General features: G+C 46.3%; 2 protein-coding genes across 2 annotated transcripts; one reads left to right on the top strand and one right to left on the bottom strand.

The window, feature by feature from the left end:
• The first annotated feature begins 2,116 nt into the window (after positions 1-2,116).
• bcl2l12 (BCL2 like 12) lies at positions 2,117-7,228 on the top strand. Its single transcript, XM_030089927.1, has 8 exons — positions 2,117-2,456; positions 4,328-4,505; positions 4,593-4,797; positions 4,894-5,128; positions 5,255-5,359; positions 5,462-5,535; positions 5,623-5,886; positions 5,964-7,228. The coding sequence occupies exons 2-8, from the start codon at positions 4,336-4,338 to the stop codon at positions 6,000-6,002; spliced, it is 1,092 nt and encodes a 363-aa protein (XP_029945787.1). The 5' UTR covers positions 2,117-2,456; positions 4,328-4,335; the 3' UTR covers positions 6,003-7,228.
• A 1,393-nt stretch (positions 7,229-8,621) lies between these two features.
• tspan4b (tetraspanin 4b) lies at positions 8,622-15,826 on the bottom strand. Its single transcript, XM_030090567.1, has 8 exons — positions 15,542-15,826; positions 13,503-13,572; positions 13,162-13,353; positions 12,804-12,878; positions 12,451-12,546; positions 10,911-11,024; positions 10,392-10,475; positions 8,622-9,246 (listed from the first exon to the last, which is right to left on the bottom strand). Exons 2-8 carry the CDS (start codon positions 13,569-13,571, stop codon positions 9,178-9,180), a joined length of 699 nt encoding a protein of 232 aa, XP_029946427.1. The 5' UTR covers position 13,572; positions 15,542-15,826; the 3' UTR covers positions 8,622-9,177.
• Between the last annotated feature and the right edge of the window lie 4,415 nt (positions 15,827-20,241).

The following is a 20,241-nucleotide window of genomic DNA, read 5'->3' as shown; positions in this document are numbered from 1 at the left end:
CGATTTTTTTTGTCTCTCTTATGGATGTTCTAATTAAAGTAGATACTGTAGAATCACTTTTCTCTGGCAAAGTGTAAATAAAGACTAACATGGAGAGAGCTGGTTGTTAAAATAGTGAAATAAACCCAGACGGGACTGACTGAATCCCTCCACTCTGCCTGCAGGTTCTTCACAGAAAATACAGCTCGTTTTACATTATTAACATGTTACTGCTGCTTCCAGCTGCTGACTGGAGAAGTAACTGACCTGAGGCCCACTTTTGGCTGAAATACATTAAATACATGAATTGCTTCATCCTCAGGATCATATTTTGTAACAAACCATGAAAATTATCGATCTCAAAGCTGACATGAAATCATCACATTATTCATTCTGATACATTTTAAGCTTTTTTTTTTTTTTTGTTTAAAATTGTAAAAAATGCAGCTTTATTTTTCCCAGAGGAGGCTGACTTCAGTGGATGCTAAACCTGACCTAGAGAAGATGCTGGGAAGAAGACTGGAGGAAGATCAGACTAAATCTGGATGAGAGACCCTGATGCTGGACGCCATGGCCAGAACTAAACTTCAACAATACACCAGTATTTTATAGTTCTAGTAGTTTATTGTAGTTTGTAGATATGAAGATGGTTTTAATGAGACAGATGTTGCATCCGAGGGTTTTCTGTTTATGGTATTTATCATGTTGAAACTCGGTATGAATCAAAATATAATACAGTAATGAATTTGAAAACAGCAATACATGTTTTCATCCGTAAAGCGTGGCGTCTGGGATGTGGATGAATTCTAAAACGTAGAGAGTTACAGAACAGGTGAGTTATTTGAACATGTGAAGACTTTATGATGTGTTACGTCTAGTTTCAAAGAAACTGTGGAAACTAAAATAAAACTGAGTCAAAAATGAATCTCTTCCAAACTAAAGATTAATGAAGACGATAATCTTGCTGCACCTCCTGAAGAGAAACAGCTTTATTTTGGTTTGATGATTTAAATGTTGGAGGCTGAAAGGCAATAAAACATTAGACCAAAACTTTAGACAAGATCAAGAAGAAGACTTTTCAAACTTCAGGTCAGAATATATTTGTAGTTTTGTAGTTTTAGCACATTTTTTGCTCTTCCCAGGAAGAAATTCACCTGATTCATCACTAATGTGCTCAATTTGAGAATATCTGCACCATATTATCTGATAAAATGTGAACACAACTTTGATCATTTTGATGCCACTTCGAAGGAGATAATGATAGCATACTAAACTTTAGTTCACACATTTTCATTGAGTTTTGTGACCATGAAGGGTTAAAGGACTTGCACAGAAGGAAAGGGGGCTGCAGGGGGTGCTGCAGAACCTCTGCCGTCCCGCAGGGGGCGCTGCAGAGCCGACATCAACCGTTCATGCTCCCCAGCATACCACCACAGCTGCACTGCAGGTTGCCAGGTTTGGCAGGTTTCCGTCCAGTTTAAAAGAATCTCATTGAGATGAAGAGTTTTATATCAGCTGGCTTTTTACAAATAAGGGGAAAAAAAAAACAAGAACTATGGTTACAACATCACAATTAAAAGAAAGACGGGACAAACAGGAAATGAGAAGTAGTTGAAATGAGAAGAATAACAAGAGGAAAATTAAAATGACTCATATATTTAGTGGCTGAGCCCTGGAGAGCATGCCTGCCCTCTCTATTTTTATTATTATTATTTTTTTACAATTATTTTTCCAAAATGTTTTTGAATTGCTGTAGAAACTTTTTATTGACTCGTTTTTTTGTTTTTATTTTTGGTTGTATATTTTTAAAGAGAAGACAACACATTTCTTTCAAAAACTTTAATTTGTGTACGAGGAACTGCTAAGCTGCTGAAGTTATATTTTATTGTTTTAATGGAATGAAAGCTTAAAAAGTTAGAGTTTAATTATTGAAAACTCAATGAGATGAACCAAGAGATGAACAGAGATAATAGTGGATACATACAATAATTAGTTGTGTATTGAGCCAGTGGTAAAAGTTTAGGATTTTTTTTTAAGTTATTCATTAAACATTACTCATTTACTCCCCCTGGTGGTTGTGGTTTATGGTGTTTGTACTTGAAACCGCGGTGCATACCTGGCAACCCCACAGTCAAATCTCAGCTCGGTAACTCCACGCACCGAAACTTGGACTGGAGGTCCGAAACTACTCAAAGTCCGGATTGAATTCACTTTAATCAATTGGACTTCAGACGCACTGCCTCATAAGTCCCTGCAGGACAATACGGACCCGGTTTTAGGAGTTTGAAGAGATTTTCGAGCTGGTTTTTGGTGTTTTTTTAAGAGTCGGAGCGTCTTATTTGCTGCTTTGTTTGTGGATCGAAGTGAGTTTTCAGGAGGTCCCAGGAGGCCCCCGGTGCTCTCAGGAGGTCCCAGGCGGTCCCAGGCGGTCCCAGGTGTCCCCAGGTTTCGGTGTCTCCAGGACGAACCCTCCCCAGGTGAGTGTTTTCCTCTCGAATGGAGCTCCTCGGACGTCCCACCCGGTGCCGGATAGTCTGTCCGAGTCCGAGCCGCTGAGCCCGGGAGAGTCCTCCGCTCTGAGTCCGGGACCAGCCGACAGCCTCCCTGCACCCCCACAGTCTTTCAGTAGCCTAGAAAATAAAGATGAAGTGTTTCCAGAAGATGTTAAAGGAACGGGGGAGCATTACAACTCAAAGGACGCACGGGGCGAACGTCACCGCGGCATGACGTCATCACGCATCGCAGAGTAGTAATTATTGTAAACAAAAGAACGAAGAAAGTTTTTAGTCATTTAAATGAGCTGTATTTTCACTCCGGTACTTTTAAAATATTCTGTCACTTCTGGAATTAACCCAAACTATTACGTTGCGCTCTGTGAGCTAAGCTCGTTTAGCTTTGTAGTAAATAAATCTGCTCACATAGAAAACATATCAGATACAAATCATATACATGTCAGTCTGATGTGTTTTCAGTTGCACGTTCCTGTTTTACATCAGCCTTTAACATGAATTGCATTAATATGTGAAAATGTTGATTGACCCTTTAAAAATATCTATATTTGATTTAAAGTGTAGTTTTTGTTATTGTTCTGCCTCTGACTTCCACATTGTGGTCACCGACCTTTACATAATTCTGGTGGTTTTATGGTTTCATAATGTTTTTCAGGTTTGAAATTCGGTACTTTTGAATTTGCACAACGTTCAGTAATGTTTTTGGTCATATTTGTATCTTGGCATGTTGATATTGCAATAATGATAAAATGGCTTTACGTCGCGAAGCCCAAATCATTATTCTGAGTTTAGTAAACGTACAGTTGAACATGCTAATGCATAGGTAAATAATCAAACACATGAGAAACCCTTTGAGGAACTGTGTTTGTTGCCCCTCTGGGGTAAATGGAGGAGTGCAGATCTGTGAAGAGGAGGGAAACCGTAGAGTTTCTGCTCTTCTAGCAGCTTCAGGCTGGCGGCGTTGTTGATCTCAGGTATTTTTGGAATCACTGATACTGATTTGCTTCATGAAGGCGGAACGTTGAAGGACCGGATCAACCAGCTGAGAGCAGTTGTGGTTGTAGTTGTCATCGAGGTTGTTTTGCTTTCACTTTGTTCCTTTGTGACACTTGGAGTGTCATTTAAATCTGTTGATTCCATTTTATTTAAACAACTTTGGTTTGAGATTATGTTATTTCATATTGATGAATACTCTGATTACAGTCCTGACACCTAGCTTGATGCTATGTAGCGATGTGGTGGAAAAGCTTTTTCTCTTTCTTTGGTAAACAACCTCTTCTTTGCATTTGTGGGCTGAGTCGTCAGAAGCTGCGGGTTGCCATGACGATGCTAAAGCTTTCCTAGCGCTGGTATTCAGGTTGTGGATCAATCGTCTCTGTCTTGTCAACGTTTGCATTATACATGTTGCAAAAGACCCAAAGACCTGAAGTCAGAAGCACAAAAGTAGGAAATAAATGATCAGAACTACAGCAGTGGTTCTGCAGCGCCACCTGCTGGAGTGGAGGTCCTGCTGTATCCGCAGTGCGTCTGAAACACGGATCATTATTTCCATTCAGCGGTGGTGTGTTTGTGTAATCCAGTCCGATGCCGGTGTCAGTTTACCTGCACAGGAGCGGGGAGGCCGAGGTCCGTTTCCACGGCGACGGCTCGTCTCTAACCCGTTGCCCCGTCCATGAAGAGCTACAACAAGGCGAGCGTTGACCTCCAGCTACAGTCGCTTGTGGCTGTAGCTGCGGCGAGATTCTCCCTGAGGGGGCAGAAGAGCTGACTGGCTCTGCTCGCTGGTTCGAGGTTTCTCGATAATCCGGTTGTGAACTGCTTCTCTGTCCTGTCCTCAGGCTCGGAGATGTCTGCAGATCGCTCCTCCGTCTCCTCCATCTCCTCCATCTCCCTGATGGAGGTGAAGGCCGAGACTCACCTGGTCCTCCAGGCGTTCCTCCATCGCGCCGTGTCCATCCCTCTGCACGACCGGCCCGGCAGGGTGGGAGGAGCCTACAGCGACCACAACAAGTACAGGTGACCCAGCGTCTTCCGGTTTTCCATTCTGGAACGATTCACTTGGTTTACAAACCGAGGCTGACGTGAATCTCGCTGTTTTTCCAGCGCGAAGCCTCAGCCCAAAACCCCGGAGCAGAGGGAGTCGCCGGCCGAAGACGTGAGCTCGGCGGACGAGAAGAAGATGGGATTCAAAGACCTGATCAAGCAGCTTCCTCTTCGGAACCAGTCACGACGCTCCTCCAAAGAGCCCAGAGGCTCGCTGGACCGGAACGGCCGGGTGAAGCCGTCTCACCTCAGGGACCTGTCAGAAGTAAGTCCGTCAGGAACACACTCTGGATGCAAACTGCAAGGAAAACCAGCTAACCCTGACCCTGACCCTGACCCTGACCCTGACCCTGACCCACAGGACGACCTCAAATCGCCTTCGTCCACATCGGAAGAGGACGAGAGCGACAAGAAGCAGCAGAAGAAGCGCAGCCAGAAGACGTTCAAGAAGAGGATTTCCAAGATCTTCAAGTTGAGGTTGGAGAAGGAGAAGGAGAAGGAGAAGGAGAAGAAGGAGGCTGGACCTGGTCCTCAGAGGCCGTCCACTCTGCCCATCGACAGGGAGACAGACAACACGCCGCCCGTCCTCTCTCCCAGTAAGATCCGGCTGAGTAACGCAGACGTGTTACGATTGATATCGGCTCCGCAGACCTCTGATCAGCTCTGATCTGACCCTCCTCCTCCTCCTCCTCCTCCTCCTCCTCCTCCTCCTCCGGCTGCAGATCATCCTCCAGAGTTCTATGACGAGGTGGCCGAGAAGCTGGAAATGATCGCCCAGAAGTCCACGAGTCTGAAGAGACCGAGTCCCTCACCACAGCCGTTAGCAGGTACGCACCTGACAGATCTTCACTGGAATCACAGTTTTTATTCAGGAAGTATACTCACTCTCAGTCATGTTCCTGAACTTCTTCTCCTTCCTGGTCCTGAAGCCGGGCAGAAAGAGGCCGTGGTGCAGCAGCTGGTTCAGGTTCTCTCTCTGGAGGGCGACGCCATCAACGACAAGGTAGGTGACTTTTGATCTTTGAATCCTTTGAAGCAACCTTGCTGAAGCAGTTTGAGTTTAGTTCCTGATCTCTGCGGTTCCTCCCAGATCCAGTCCGACTCCTTCCTGCGCTCCAGCCTGGCCCGGCTCTCCTATCCGTCCTTCGCCAAGCTCCTGGACACGTTCGGCAGCATCCAGGTCCCGGAGGCGCCGGTCCCGCCGGCGGCGGCCAGCCCCACGCTGCGGCGGATGGCCGTCACCATGGAGGTGTCGCGGCGCATCGTGACGGCCACAGGAACGCAGCGCATGCAGGGCTACGCCGAGTGCTACATGGAGAACTTCGCGCCGTGGCTCAAGCGCAACGGGGGCTGGGTGAGCGGCGCCGTCCTCAGGCCGGAGAGCTCCGAGTGTCGTTGAGTCCGGTTTGAAGAGTTTCCTCTGATCCGCAGGAGAACGCCGTGCTGGAGGAGCCGCTGGAGTACGACTGACCTCAAACCCTGAACTCTGAACCGACACCACGTGAAGAGAGGCGGGCGCAACGGAACCAATGAAGAAGAAGAAGTTGTGTCAGTCAGACGGAGTCGGACCTGGTCGTGAACCAGGTTCAGGTCAAGACAGCCAACATGAACTGTTGGAGGTTCTCTGTGCGGTCCAGTGGAGGAGCAGGCAGCTTGTTCACCTTTATGTTTTTACACTACATTTTCAACACTTTCACTTTATACTTGAGCGTCAGTACCTGAGACGTCTGAAGGAAGTAGAGCGTTAGCGACTGGAGGCCTCGCGTCACCGTTACAGTCTGTAGGACGGAACTCATCCTACTCCGCACTCCGTCAGTCCTCCTGCGCCTCCTGCCGGAGTCCAAATCCCCCCTTTAAAACCGTGCAAACGTACCAAAAACATGAAGTTTCAACACATTTTAATAATGTATTTTCTTTTCTATTTTAATCAGTGTGCCCTTTTAGTATGCTAATGCTACCTCGCATACAGTAAGAGAGCTTAGAGCTGCTCAGTGGATGCAGGAGGATTGTACCTGGAGCTGTGCTACGTGCTAAATAGCTTCAGGGCTCACTAACCCACGATGCTACATGCTACATGCTAAAGAGTTTCAAAGCTCACACACCCACGACGCTACATGCTAGGGGTGTTAACATTTACATTTTCTTCTACATGTGTAGCCGGGACTCCTAGCCGACGCGCGACTGGTTACACTTTAAGAGATTTGTGATCTTTCTCTATCTCAGTTGCGCTAAATGACCACTAGAGGGTTCCATCTCCGCTGAAATACCTCATAATCTCATTAAATCAAAGCCATTCCAGTAGTTATCGGACCAAAGGGCCACCATTTCAGCTATTAATTTTGCTGATATGTTCACTACACGTTTTGTCAGATTTCTTCGATTTGTTGTTTGTAAAATCCCTCATGCTAGCTCGTGAACTGCTAGCGGTAGTGGGAGCGCCTGTCCCATTCCGTCCAGGACACGCAGTGTTTTATTCTCTTCCACCATCCCAGAACTGGAGATTACATCTTGCCTGGTGATTTCCGCATAATGTTTGACCCCCGTGTGGTACAGAGTGGTATTACACCATCCGTTCAGCACATTCAATGCTCCGCAAATTTAAAAAAAAAAAGTAAAAAAATTTAATCATGGTTATAAAATTGCGTCAAATGTCATTAACTCTTCATGGGCAGCGTGAGGAAAACCAAAAGAATGTAGTCTAACACTGAAGTATCAAACACTTTTCACCTGCTCATGAAGAACCGAGAGCCAGAAATCAGATAGAGCCATAAAATGAGCTCCTATCGTCATTTCGCTGTGCTTTAAACGGGCTCCTTGTGGGTGGAGCCGGGTTCAAAGTTCAGGCAGGTTGACTCCTGAAGACACGGCGGTGGGTGGAGGAGTCGTCCGCCTGGCAGCGTGGAATGTAATTAAGCTATAACAGCTGTGATTGAGAGGGACGGAGCTCCACGCTGTGGCTCCTCAGTCGATGAAGACGATGCTTACAGCCCTGAACACTAACTGTCTTTAATGTTTACTGAAGTGAAGTGATGAGTGTTTTGTACAGTCCATACTTGTATTTATATTTTCTATGTGCTGAATGTGACGAGCGTTTGGATCCCCTGAAATTGCACGATGGTTAAAAGGGTAAAAATCTTCAGTTTTTATTTACTTTCTATTTCTTCCCTCGTATTTATTCTTGTTTACATGATTCTGTGGATGAATCGGACGAGGAATAAAAAGTGTTACTGGATTGAAATCAGCCTCTGTTGAACTGCTTCTGGTTCTTGGAGTTTATTGGTCCTTGAATGAATCATGGACTAAAGGTTAGCACTAATCTGAGTCACAGAGTCGGCCTTAATGACTGACCTCATCCTGTTTCATTTGGATTATCTAAGTTGAATCGCAGGAGGAAGCTACGAGGACGTTTCGGTGTGTGAGTCAGAACCATGAGGGAGCCGTTCAGTCTTGGCAGATCTTGTTTCAGAGGTTCCACTCTGGACTTCAAGTCTCTGGAACCTGAATCCGCGGTGGACCACGTCCTGAAACCTCCTGAGTGTGACGATGTACTGATCACACCGGGGCCCCGTTTTCAGGAGAAGAGTTCGTTTCCACGACGGCGCTGCTCGGAGCCGCTGAAAACCTCTGGAAATGGTTCCGGAGGTGGAACTTTCAGAAAACAAATGTCAAAATTGTTTAAAAAAGAAGGATGAAAACACTAAAATCAGACACAAAAAGCTTGTTACATGTTTGAAAACTACTGTGTGTGGAACTTGAGCTGTGTTGGCCTTCATGGATTTGAAGTTGGGTCTGGTAGAGGCTGCGCAGCCCTGATCCAGATGTTATCGTGTTATCTCGTGCAGCCATCGGGAGTCACAACACGTTTTACGACTTTCGGGTCGTCGCCGACGGTTTCTCGTAGTGACGTGACGACCGAGTCGTGACTTTATGGTTATTGTGTTGTCAAATCTGCTGTCGAATCTAAACCCAGCAGTGACGCTTTTTATGCTGCTGTGATAGAGTTCGACACAAACTGGAAAACTTCAGTCATCAGGAGGAATGTTTCCCTCATGAAGGCACTATGACAACATTTTGTGTTTCTTGTAATGATTTGGCCTTTAGCAAACAAAGAGAAATCTTTTATTTGACATTCAGTGCGATGAAGTTGTACAATAAGGCGTGATAGCTCGGTGTTGAGATATAATTTTGTTTTTGTCGCATTTCAACCATTCGCTGTGTCGTAACATGAAAAACCATCGGAATACTTTATAAATTCAGCTGAAATGATTCAAATGTGATTTAATGTGCTAACTGGGCGACGTGCAGCGGGTACAACTGAACATGAACTCATGAGATCAAAACAAATCATGGAAATCAACAAATGAGAAATCAGCACAGAACTCAGAAAAGAAATGAAAAATGTACAAAATGAACAAAATGTTACATCAGAAAACTTCATATGTATGTTTTTAATTCCACTCAGAGCTCCGCCTTCTTGCTCCTCATCAGCTCCGACTGCTGGTTCCACAGGATACTTCCAAGAATTCATCAACCGACACTGGAGGACAGAGCCTGCAGTCAGACCAGGGGGGTCAGTCTGGACGGACGGGGAGGGGGGGGGGGGGGCTCTGGTCTGGACTGAGGGGGGTTCGGCGTGAAGTCCTGGTCAGTCCACACGTTTCTCAGCACAGAGGATCTGACAGTACATCAGCATGGAGAAGACCAGGGCCAGGATCTGAGGACAGGAGACACATCAGGTACACACTACTGATACACACTGATGATACACATCAGGTACACACTACTGATACACACTGATGATACACATCAGGTACACACTGATGATACACATCAGGTACACACTGATGATACACATCAGGTACACACTGATACACACTGATGATACACATCAGGTACACACTGATACACACTGATGATACACATCAGGTACACACTGATACACACTGATGATACACATCAGGTACACACTACTGATACACACTGATGATACACATCAGGTACACACTACTGATACACACTGATGATACACATCAGGTACACACTGATACACACTGATGATACGCATCAGGTACACACTACTGATACACACTGATGATACACATCAGGTACACACTGATGATACAAATCAGGTACACACTGCTACACATCAGGTACACACTGCTAATACACACTGCTGCTACACATCAGGTACACACTGCTAATACACACTGCTGATACAAACCAGGTACACACTGCTACACATCAGGTACACACTGCTAATACACACTGCTGCTACACATCAGGTACACACTGCTAATACACACTGCTGCTACACATCAGGTACACACTGCTAATACACACTGCTGATACAAACCAGGTACACACTGCTAATACACACTGCTGATACAAATCAGGTACACACTGCTACACATCAGGTACACACTCACTGCCGATACACACTGCTGCTACACATCAATACACACTGCTACACATCAGGTACACACTGATACACATCAGGTACACACTGATACACACTGCTGCTACACATCAGGTACACACTGACACATCAGGTACACACTGATACACACTGCTGCTACACATCAGGTACACACTGACACTACTGATACACACTGCTACAATCAGGTACACACTGCTGATACACACTGCTACACATCAGATACACACAGTGCTGCTACACATCTTTCAGAATGATGAGGAAGACACAACACAGCGCTGAAGCGTTGACCTCAGAATGACCTTCAGCAGCTGTTTCTCCTCTGTTTTCATTCTCTTGTGGATCTTTGTGATTGGGGGTTTTGGTTTGTGAACACACTGCAGCAGCTCTCGGGATGGACGCCGTGTGCGTTAGAGGAGCGCTACCTGCACGACTCCGATGCAGACGCCGAACACCAGCACGGACGGGATGTTGTCCAGCAGCCACTGCCGGGCCTTCTGGTAACACGGCTGCAAACACAACGTGAACATTTACTGTCTGGACTATTCCCACAATAAAAGAATTAATATAAAACAATCCCCACTTTGCATCAAAGGAGAAAAAACATTTGTAAAGCGTCAGTATTGGTGCAGGTTTTGTTAACATTAAAGTAGAAGTGGTGACGTTTCCACGGCCAAGGTTCTAAAGAGAAGGTAAAAATGGACGTGTCCACCAAAAAACACCAGCACTTCTTTAAATAACGTAAAATAAAATGGGAATGATTGATTTTAAACTCACAAAAACTGCTTTTTTGTCTAATATAGAAAAAAATGTGAAGAACTACTGTGACACAGCGGTGGTTACTCAGAGGGAACAGCCTCAGCGGCAGTGCCCCCTGCTGGTGAAAGTCAGCGCTACGCCTGTATCCAGGTCAGTGTGGTGGAGGTGAGGTGTAGCAGAGGCACCTCGCTCCACCCGTCCACGCACTGATCGCCCCCCCCCGAGCAGCAGGACGCCGGCAGCGTCCCGTTCAGCACGTCGAACCAGTCCGTCTTATTGGTCACGCCACAGCACTTGAACTGGGAGCGCAGAGACAGGGACGGAGCGGGGACAGAGCGGGGACAGAGTGGGGACACGGTGGGACAGAGACAAGGACAGAGCGGGGACAGAGACAGGGACAGAGCGGGGACACGGTGGGACAGAGACAGGGCGGGGACACGGTGGGACAGAGACAGAGCGGGGACACGGTGGGACAGAGACAGGGACAGAGCGGGGACAGAGCGGGGACACGGTGGGACAGAGACAGGGACAGAGCGGGGACAGAGCGGGGACACGGTGGGACAGAGACAGGGACAGAGCGGGGACACGGTGGGACACGGTGGGACAGAGACAAGGACAGAGCGGGGACACGGTGGGACACGGTGGGACAGAGACAAGGACAGAGCGGGGACAGAGACAGGGACAGAGCGGGGACACGGTGGGACAGAGACAGGGCGGGGACACGGTGGGACAGAGACAGGGACAGAGCGGGGACAGAGCGGGGACACGGTGGGACAGAGACAGGGACAGAGCGGGGACACGGTGGGACAGAGACAAGGACAGAGCGGGGACAGAGCGGGGACACGGTGGGACAGAGACAGGGACAGAGCGGGGACACGGTGGGACAGAGACAGGGACAGAGCGGGGACAGAGACAGGGACAGAGCGGGGACACGGTGGGACAGAGACAAGGACAGAGCGGGGACACGGTGGGACAGAGCAGGGACAGGGACAGAGTGGGGACACGGTGGGACAGAGACAGGGACAGAGCGAGGACAGAGCGAGGACATGGTGGGACAGAGTGGGGACACGGTGGGACAGAGACAGGGACAGAGCGGGGACAGAGCGGGGACACGGTGGGACAGAGCGGGGACACAGCGGCACAAAGAATTACATAAAATCAGCGGTTTTTAAAAAATGAAGAGGAAGTTTTACGATTTGATTGAAAATTGGCCTTTTTGGCCATATAAGAAAATAAAATATACTAATAAGGATATAAATTTATACGTATAGGGAAAGGTTTTGGTTTGAACTGACTGGATTTAAATCTGCTTCACTTAACGAAGTTACAACAATCAGAACAGGCTGGATTTTAACTACAGCCGGAGTTTGACTTTCCACCTGTTCAGGCTTCATTCAGACTGAAACGTGTCGGTTTTGTGAGCAGCAGCTCTTCAGTCTGCACTGGTCTCCAACCACAGCCACAATTTATTAATAATGTGATTATTGTAGAGTCGCTGTTTCACATAAAGCTGCACCACGGGGTCAAATTAAAGACATAAACAGCTTTTCTGGAGGTTTTACCTCAAAATATGGTTTGTTTTGTGAAGAGAGAGATAAATAAACTCTTCCTTTCTCTATGAAACCGCGACAGTTCGCTCTGAAGGAGAAGCAGCTCGTCTTCCTCCTCACACTCGATCTCAGCTGGATGCTTGTCTTGTTTGTCCGTCCTGGTCCTCAGACTCACCATCTTCTGAACGTTGTCCCAGGATTGCTTCAGTCCAGGCTCTGAGTTATAAATCTTCATCCCTTCTTTTAAGTCGTCCTGAGCTTTCGAGTCCAGCTGAGGAAAACAGGTGCATGAAGAGAATCGTCAGATGAGAAACATGACGAAAACATTCAGCGATTTGAAGATCTGAAGACACTGATGGTTTGAAAAAGCTCCACCACTGACTGTGGATGAATCCAAAACATTCATCTCTGGAGTTCAACACATTTCTGAATGAAAGTGGACACATTTCATCCATCCATCCATCCATCCTCCTCCTCTCTTGCGGTGATGAAGAACGAACCAAAGCGGGCGTCAGCCTCTGAGCTCACCTTATCGTGGAAGATGTGAATGACCACCACGAGAGTCACCTCTGTCAGAACCAGAAGCAGCAGGATGACAAAGAACTGCAGGGAGAAAGAAGAGGCGACGTTACATTTCACTGAAGAAGAAAAAGAAGAAGAAGAAGAAGAAGAAGAGGAAGAAGAAGAGGAAGAAGAAGAAGAAGACACACTGATCCCATGAAGTCTCACTGCTCCTGCAGCTCAGTCACACTGCAGCTCTGCAGAGAGCCGCTCATTACAATCAGCTGTGTTGGTTGACAGGATGTAAAACGTCAGTGGGCTGATCAGAACACGACCTCCGGCTTCTCCCCGGACCGTCACGCCGTACGCCACCTGACCTTCTCACCATGAACAGGAGGCAGCGCTGCTCCTTCAGAGCCCCGAGGCAGCCCAGGAAGCCCGTCACCATGGTGATGCCGCCGGCCACCAGCAGCAGATTGGCGGCGGAGAGCGACGGGAAGGAGAGGGGAAGAGAGGAGAACTCTGCCTGCGTGAAGGACAGCCAGACCCCGACGCCGAACAGGCCGCATCCTCCGAGCTGTCCAGGAAACGTCAGAGCAGAGTCAGGAAGCAGCCGGCGGGGGGATCCAGGCTCCGCCGCAGCCTGCTCTTCCCCTTTCACACGCAAAGTTATTAAATTTAAATTTAAACAAAAAAAACTGGCTTAAGCCTTCAGTGAACACAAACCCAGAAGATGAGGTTGAAGACAAACATCAAATACTTGACACAGCACAAACACTTCCGGGACGCCGACATCCTGCAAGGGAAAGAAAGGCAGACTGAGAACGCCACAAACTGTTCATGATGCAACGTTAGAGGAGGCGTGATTCGATGGGAACATTTAGAACAAGTTCTGATTGTTCTCCGACTGAACGTGGTTCTGATTCTTCTGACTGAACGTGGTTCTGATTCTTCTGACTGAACGTGGTTCTGGTCGCGCTCTGCCTGAGCGGTCTTCACGGTGACCACTCGTCCCACACAGGATGTGGATCTGCTGACAGGAAGGAAGTTCCCCCTCCCCTGCTGGACCTAATTATACTGCAGAAGGCGTTTCCCGCCGCTCCCCGAGAGGCACAGGCCGACTTCTCAGCTTCCAAACAGATCCGTCATTAAATAATCCAACTAATCCAGCTTTCACTTCACACGGACGTCTCCGTGTCTCTTCATCAGGGGACGATAACCTGCACGAGACTCCAGGTGTTTCATCAGTCCAGCCTTCAGCGGATTACCAAGTTGTGTTAGATTATTGAATATTATTTATTTGGGTTGTTATCAGGCTGTTTCTAATTATGTTGTGTCGCCAAACACTGATCTGACGAGGCTGTGATGCACAAACCTCCTCATCTTATTCAATTCCATGATTTTCACGTGATCATGTGGCGTTAGCATGTTAGCGATAGCTCGGCTTGAATTCAGTGATTCCCAAGCAACACATTTGGAGAGAAAAGAAAAAACAACAATCACAGTTAATATTAGTTAATATTAATATATTAAAATCAAGCTGAATTTCAGCATCACAACATTTTTAAAAGTAATCAAACAGTGAAATGTGACAGAACCTCTACTTGTGCTTGTGACGTTCTGCAGCCTCCATGCTTGTGTGTTTGCGTCTTGCGTCGCTGCTGCTTCTCAGCTCAGATGTCAGCGATCAATATGCCTGATCTGCTTTAATTACCAGTATGGGTGATGTTATCCAAAGGTTCCAGACTCATTCCTCATACGGACGCTGTGTTTTTGGCTTCGGAGCTTCATGTTTGACACTCCTGCTCCACACTTCATCTTTATCATGAAGTGAAACGTTCGAACTTGTACTCGCAGACGAGCCACAGACATCGCAGACGAATCGAAGACAAACTGAGTCACAGAAACAGAGCAGGTGAGGTGCTCACTTCCTGTTTTCAGGGAAAATGCTGAGAAAGGAAGCGACGGTAGAGGAGTGAGCAGGACTTGCTTTAAAAAACGAAACCTGAGAGGTTTTAAAGTTAAAATCACATCTTGAAGATGCACAGCGGTCAACGGCCGGTGTCTTCAAACATTCAGTGTTGATATTTCCTCGATGTGAGTGTTTCAAAGCTCTGACAGTTGATGTTTCATGTCTTAATGTGGTTTCACACGCTGCGGTTTTGGGTTCCTCAGACAGAAGAAGTGGCGTCGATGTCTGTCTGGTGGTTTAATGAGAAGAGTTCGAGGACAGCCGATGTCGCTGGCATACGACCTCAATGCGGCCCAGACTGTCTTCAATCGTCCAGTTCCACCCAGAGCTGCTCGGCAGCCCGTCGACAGGCAGCGGAACATGACGGAACAACACGACAACCCAACGGCGACTCGGCTGATTGTGACGACGACGAAACAAAAGAAAGGAACAGATTGTGAGAGGAGGTGGACCTGATAGGTCTGTGGAGTCATAAATCTTTTCCAAACGTTTGTCTATGCTGGAGGTTGAGGTCAGGTCTTTACGGAAGGTTCTAACTTCTCCGGGTTTGCACTGGCCTCTTCACTCTGGACCGTACCGTCCAGCTCCGACCGTGACCGCCACGCCACGAAACACGTCGGCGCATCAAGGCTTATGAAATCCACGGCACACGGTGGGTCAGGGAACCGATTAACCACCAGACCTGGACCTCAGCGGAACCTTCTGCCTGAGATCTCACTAAAACAAGTCATTTAACCTTCATTTCCGTGGAAACATGACGCGAAGAGTCGATGAGAAGGTTGAAATAAATTACCTGCTGCTGATTTTCACGTCTTTTCGGCCTCGGATGTCGACCTCGGGTCACGCTGGAGGATCAGCCTCCTCCCCCCCCGGTTTTCCTTTTGTTCACTTTTCCTGCCCTCTCTTCCTCTTCTCCACTGGAACGTCGGGTTGGTTTGTTTTCTCCGCTCCGCTCTCAGATTCCAGGTTTATAAACCTCCATCGTTAAGTGTCTGCGCTGTTTTCTTCTTTTTCTCGGGCAGGACTGTCTTTGTCTGTCCCTCCTCCTCCTCCTCCTCCTGCTCTCTCCACTCCCAATGATTTCCAGATGTGTGTGTGTTGTTCCTTTTCCCTCTCCACGTTCCTCCCCTTCCCATTTTCCACAGCTCTCGTCCCTCCTCCAGGCTGCACACTCCCGACCTCGGCACGTCTCTGCGTCTTTCACAGAGTTATGGGACGTCCACGGCGCTGCTGGGAGCAGAGACTGAACCTTCAGGTCAGTGGAGTGACTGGACCTGAGGTTCCACTGAACCGGCCTCCAGAACCTCCTCCTGCACCTGGACTGCTCAGTTCTCAGCAGAAAACAAGTGGAGAGCTTGTAAAGTTTACTAACCCCCCCCCCCCAATCAACTAAAGTGCAGAGAACTGTTTCTGTTTCTTCATGACTTCGTTCAAATGCTTTAATCTGATTATAAAAATAAAGAAAAGCATCTGCTTGTACGTCTTTTTGTTCACAGTGAAGGAAAACATGACTGATGAGAGTCTTTACTCCGTACACAGACGGTGTGTGAAGGCTGTGTGTTTCCTTGAACCACCTCCGTACAGCCTCCGCATCGACGCTACAGCACCTCCGACAGCCTGACAGTCTACAGCGGGCGTAGCGTCTGTCGACGCACTGCGCTAACTGAGGACGCCTTGAGATGCTGTGTGACGCCACACACTCCAGCTCGCTGTTAGTGAGTGTATCAGTCAGCCTGCGGTCATGTTTAGCGTGTAGCATCGCTGGAGTGTGAGCCCTGAAACTCTTTAGCATGTAGCATGTAGCATGTGGCACAGCTCAGAGTAAAAGGATCATTTCTGGAAGTCATCCTGTTGAGTTTGCCTTTATGTGCAGAATTCTGCTCATAGATTAATGGACAGTGTGATCTGAAAACACATTTCCTCAGCTGGCTCCCCTCGGCTCTTATCCACTCACTTCGTCACAACATGCTGTCTGAGTTCTACAACATTACTTCTGAATCTTTCCTCTGTCTCTTGATTTTTCCACGGCTGTGATTTTAAGACAGATCATCGCCAACACTTGGGATCATATTTCAGTTCATACAAATGAATATAGAAACGATTACAAGCAGATTGATTTGGTGTAAACAGGCTTAATGTGCACAAAGCCCTCATTCAAGTTATTGTTTCGGTTTACATGTGGTGCTTTTCAAGTCAAGGTTGATTCATACGTGTAGATCAAAAATGCCATCTCTCTGGATGAGCTCAGAGTGTTTCATACAGGATAGTAACCCAGCTGATCAGAATGTAGAAGCTATTGCTTCTAAAGTGGCTCTGAACTGTTCACTTCATTCTTCTAGAAGAATGTTAAACAGTGTAGGATTACACAGAAGATCCTTTTTTTTCGGCCTTGAAACAGGAATCCAGATTTGAAAAGCAGAATCACTACGACGGCGGCTAAAAACTGTATCTTACATGATATCTGTACAAACAGAAAAATCAGATTTCTATTTACACACCAGCATATCTTCAAGGGAAAACAGAAAGATCTGGCTCTTGATTTGGAGTTCGTTTACACGACAATGCCGCTCATCGCCAAATCACGGAAATATTTGAAAATGGCTTTTAAGGTGGAACTTTGTGAAAACGTTCAGATCCCGTCTTCGTGGAAACGGGGAAAAACGCAACATTTTGAAAACAGTCGGACTCCATGGAAACACCCCAAAAGGAAAACCACGTAATTTGCAGTGTTGCTGTTCTTTCCATGGAAACAAACATCATTTTCAGTTCGTGTAAACGCCACACATTTCTGAAACTAAAATGCCAAAGCAAAGTGTTTTCACTTGAAGCATTGTTGAGTAAACAGGGACTCAAACTCTGCTGGAGATCCTTGATGACAGCAGGAAAAACGAGGTTGTGTCTTCTAATGCAGCCTCAGAAAGCAGCAGGTTCACTACGTGTTCTGTTTTGTGTTGCGTTCAAGTCTCTCTATGTCTGTGGTAAAAATCAAGTTTGTCTGAAGCAGAAAACAACCCAAAAATGACCAAAACCAGCAAAAGCTTTTAATGTTTTTATTAAGTTTTTTAAAGTTTTCTCTTTAAACTGGATTTCTTTGCTTTTTTTCCCAGTAGTTTTTTTTTTATTTTTTTTTTCAAATAATATTCATCTGGTTTTTATTGATCCTATCAGTACAGGAGAAAAGTTGCTCAGGTAAATCAGCATTCACAGTCAAACTTTCATATGTTTTAACAGCAGAACTGTCATTATTTTTTTTTTATAAGTCTCTTTTTCACAAATGCTGTAGAATTATTACAGGTTGACTTTTTTCTTCTTTTACATGTTTCAAAAATAGAAAAAGGGTAAATAATAAACATTCCGTTGAAATATATTTTATACAGTTTCTGGATATTTTTCTTCCATGTTTCTCTCTCCAGTGGAGTGTCAGTCTTTACAGCATAAACCCCGTTCGGTCAGAGGGAAGCCTCTCGTCTTCTGCTCTGTCTTCCTTCTTTCTCTCTTTCTGACTCGGATATTTCACCACAGAACCTACTCTGTCCTCATGTAAGATCCCAAACTGCTCCAATCCCCCATGAACCCTGCAGAAGAGTGAGGAGAGGAGAAGGCACGGCAAAACCAGGACGAAATCAACTCAGGATAGGTGGGACATCGCGAAGGAGCAGGCAGTTCGAATGATTATAGAGGTTTTTTTTTTTCTTTTTTTTCTAGCATTAACATTAGCATTTTTTTAAAAACCATTTTAGCATTCGGACGCAGCCTCAGACGTACAAAGAAAGAATATAGCTATATATATCCTAGCACTTTGGAAAAGCTAGCAGGGGGTCGAGCTTCCAAAGAATGATCTAAAGCTTCATCAAAAACAACAGAACTTATTTATATTTTATGTTTCATGTCCCACGCTGCAGTTTTCAGGTTGGAAAGAATAAAAAAGGAAGACGTTGCTGTCGGACCACAGAGGAGAGACTTCCCTTCACAAGGCCGTTCATGTTCTCGGTAAAGTCGTCAGAAGTTTCCCTCACATGCACAAAGAACTCATCAGAACAGAAAAGATCCAAAACAAGAACCAACGAGAGGCGGGAAGGACTGATCCCTTCCTTTAAAGCAAGGTGGGAGGGGGGCGGGTGGGGATCGGGGGCTGATTTGGAGGGCAGGTACAGGGGCAGAGCTGTATAGTGAGAGAGCTGCGACAACGACCGTTGGGTTCGGCAACTTTTTGTCCAGCAGTTGTTTCTGTATTGTTCATCTTTATGGGTTTCTGGCCGTGTTAACACATCAGTGTCATCAAAATGTGGAACTGAGGCAACATGCCTGGACATTGTTCAGGAAGAGTTATCGATAATCAGGTTGACTGTATACAGGCTGATTAAACTGGGCATCTCAATGATGCTCTTATAGCGCACAATGTAGCCTAGCATGCCATATCGTGACGTTTGACATAATGCTAGGTAAAATAAGCTTTTAGAGAAAAATAATAATCCCAAATCATATTCTGAACTTGGTAATATCAGACTTCAAACATGACATTTGTTGGACAAAAAATGGCGCCGATTACATCATTGTCATAACTCTGTCACTGTGCAGCTCTGGGTAGGGGGGTTAAGGGGCTGAGGTAGGGGGCTGATGGGGGTGTTAAGGGGATGATGTAAAGGGGTGGGTATTGTAGGCTGATTTTGGGGGGCAGGTGGCGGGGATGGGGGTGTTAAGAGGCTGAAAGCTTGACACCCTGGTCACAAACTGACACCAAACACTCGGTGAGCATTCAGGTCCGACAGCGGCTTCACTATAAACACTCACATCTGCTCTATAAGTAACTTTTTCAGTGTAGGGTTGCACGCTAGCTAAGCTAGATCTCCTAATCATTCAGTAGTAACAAAGCTAGCTAGTTTTTCTAAAAGTTGCTAAAATCCTAAAGGACTCAATTTTTAAAGTGGCTAAGACGTGTACTAGCTAACACATTTTTGGAGAATATGGTTCAACGTAAGGCTGGACCTGTTAGCTACATGTGTTAGCTTTCCTGAGGACATTGAGATGTTCTCGACTGCTTCAGCTAACTCGATGTCATGACGGATTTGATGTTAACGACTCCACCCAGACGACACGGAGGACGGGTTTCACCACACAGCGTCGGGTAGCTAACTCCAAACCAGCTGGCTAAAGGTCCATTAGCTTATAGAGACACCGTGAAGTCTGACAGCAGGGCCTGACATTTGAACTGGGCTTGTTTTCTTTAATTCAGAAATCACACTGTTTGAAGGATGCTTGGATTTTAAGCTACAGCTCGCTAGTCTTCTCAAAACAGAAAGTCCAGGATGACTTTCAGAAGATTGCTAAATATCAGATGAAAACTGTTAAGCATGCTCAAACAGAACTTTTCACTAACTATAGAGGAGCTAATCCAAACAAACCGAGGCAGAAACAATGTGACACCACGACAGTTTTACTTGAATATCTTTTAGATCCTTCAAAGAAATCAAAATGTTAATGATGATTTCAGAC

This window comes from Salarias fasciatus, chromosome 4, assembly GCF_902148845.1.
Source record: "Salarias fasciatus chromosome 4, fSalaFa1.1, whole genome shotgun sequence".
Taxonomy (NCBI): Eukaryota; Metazoa; Chordata; class Actinopteri; order Blenniiformes; family Blenniidae; genus Salarias; species Salarias fasciatus.
Note: the sequence above shows the minus strand (reverse complement) of the source record. Positions and strands in the feature narration are given on the sequence as shown.

What these genes read in the sequence shown, in the direction of transcription:
- bcl2l12 (XM_030089927.1), top strand. Translation starts at nt 4,336, where the DNA reads ATGTCTGCAGATCGCTCCTCCGTCTCCTCCATCTCCTCCATCTCCCTG. An exon ending in CTCACCACAGCCGTTAGCAG is followed by an intron (nt 5,360 to 5,461) that starts GTACGCACCTGA and finishes CTGGTCCTGAAG; the next exon opens with CCGGGCAGAAAGAGGCCGTG. An exon ending in GCGACGCCATCAACGACAAG is followed by an intron (nt 5,536 to 5,622) that starts GTAGGTGACTTT and finishes GGTTCCTCCCAG; the next exon opens with ATCCAGTCCGACTCCTTCCT.
- tspan4b (XM_030090567.1), bottom strand. Translation starts at nt 13,571, where the DNA reads ATGTCGGCGTCCCGGAAGTGTTTGTGCTGTGTCAAGTATTTGATGTTT. An exon ending in TCTTCAACCTCATCTTCTGG is followed by an intron (nt 13,354 to 13,502) that starts GTTTGTGTTCAC and finishes TTTCCTGGACAG; the next exon opens with CTCGGAGGATGCGGCCTGTT. An exon ending in TTCACATCTTCCACGATAAG is followed by an intron (nt 12,547 to 12,803) that starts GTGAGCTCAGAG and finishes TGTTTTCCTCAG; the next exon opens with CTGGACTCGAAAGCTCAGGA.